Consider the following 1864-nt stretch of genomic DNA (forward strand, 5'->3'; position numbering starts at 1 on the left):
TCTTTTGCCAAATATTTAGATTGTAAGCTGTTTGGGGCAGGATCATCTTGTTGTTCTATCTTTGTACAGCACCTAGTACAATGGGGTACTGGCCCATGACTTTGGTTCCTAAACACTATTATAATGCAGACAATAGTGCTACGAATAATAAAAATTGACATATCTCAGAAGTTTTATGTGATGTTCTTTGATGATACTTTTACATGAGTTTGACACGACCCTAGTAACTTTGCTAAGGCTTTAATACATCATTAAAATGATTGACATTGTCTCTTTCCATGTTTTCAATCAGTGACCATCAGGACATCTTACAATGACTTCAAGTCCCCCCGCTGAATACCTTTTTCAAGATCTCTCTGACCTCTTTGTTTCTCAATGTATAGATGAAAGGATTTAGCAATGGAGTCACAATTGTGTTCAAGATGGTGACTATTTTGGTTAGTTCCAAAGAGGTTTCTATGGATGGTTTAACATGTAGAAAAATGGTGGATCCGAACCATATAATCACAACTGTGAGATGGGAAGAGCAGGTGGAAAAGGCCCTTTGCCGACCTCGTGATGAGGGGATTTTCAAGATGGTGGAGATGATATAAATGTAGGATACCAGGGTTATCACACAGGACCCTAGGATGACGATGGCAAACATGATGAAACAGACCATCTCAACAAGGTAGGTGTCAGTGCAGGAGAGAATTATCCAGGGAGCTATGTCACAAAAGAAGTGATTGATGATGTTTGGACCGCAGAAGGACAACCTGGCAATCAGACCTGCTGGCACGGAAATAACCAGGAAACCACCCACCCAAGAGCTAAGGGCCAGCTGAACAGAGAGAGTGCTGCTCATAATAGTGTTATAATGCAATGGGTAGCAAATGGCCAGATAGCGGTCATAGGCCATGACAGCCAAGAGGAAGTATTCTGTACAGCCAAAGGAGAAGACAAAATACATCTGCAGAAGGCAGTTGGTGAAGGAGATGGATTTGCTTTGAGACACAAGATTGGCTAGAGTCTTAGGGACACAGGCTGTGGTGAACCAGATCTCCAGGAAGGCAAAGTTGCAGAGGAAGTAGTACATGGGGGTTTGAAGGCATGTCTGGGTCCTGACTAGGAAGATGATGGCCACATTACCAGTGATGATCAGGACATACATGACGAGAAAGAGTATGAAGAGGGACAGTTGCAAATACTGAGACCCAGGGAATCCCAGAAGGATGAATTCCTTCACTCTGGTGTGATTTTCCTCGCTCATCAATACTGGAAGTTTTACCTGATGAAACAAATGGACCCATAAAAGATAGTTAAACCCGTAGTCAAACTTTGTCATATAGAGCTCATTTTTGTTAGATAATTGGGCTTTATAAGGACTTGATCCTTGTCAAGTATTCCAACACTAGAATTATGGGTGTTTTATTGTCCTTGGATGGAACTGTCAATGGGGATCCTAAGGGAGTTTGGCACCCAATACTCAATAGGTACCCAGTTACAACAGGAACTGTTGCCTAAATATTTTAGGCCCCTGATTTTGACAATCTCATAACATATAACTAGATCCCTGTCTTACAAACAGATCTTCATGGCACACAGATCTTCATGGTCCTGGATTAGCATCAAACAGTTAAGTACTCACCAAAAGCAACTAGTCTGTGTGCGACTAATCTACTGATTAGCGCATTTTATGAATATCTATCTGTGCCCAAGCTGCAGAGTTTATGAGTCTGTCACAGGCACAGCTAGAAACCCCTTGGTTCTTTCACTCAAAATATAGGCATTCATGGCTTTACTTATGCAGGTCCTTGGTTCGATCACTGAAGTCAACCAAGATGACAGGTGTAACATATGTCTGGTTAATTGTCAACTATAAAAG

At 41.6% G+C, this 1864-nt stretch overlaps 1 protein-coding gene across 1 annotated transcript; it reads right to left on the reverse strand.

Moving 5' to 3' along the window:
* Positions 1-319: 319 nt before the first annotated feature.
* Positions 320-1249, reverse strand: LOC112110511 (olfactory receptor 6F1-like). The gene has a single exon (XM_024205951.2). The coding sequence runs from the start codon at positions 1247-1249 to the stop codon at positions 320-322; it is 930 nt and encodes a 309-aa protein (XP_024061719.2).
* Between the last annotated feature and the right edge of the window lie 615 nt (positions 1250-1864).

Source organism: Terrapene carolina, unplaced genomic scaffold, assembly GCF_002925995.2.
Source record: "Terrapene carolina triunguis isolate 2854851 unplaced genomic scaffold, T_m_triunguis-2.0 Scaffold316, whole genome shotgun sequence".
In the NCBI taxonomy this organism is placed as follows: domain Eukaryota; kingdom Metazoa; phylum Chordata; order Testudines; family Emydidae; genus Terrapene; species Terrapene triunguis.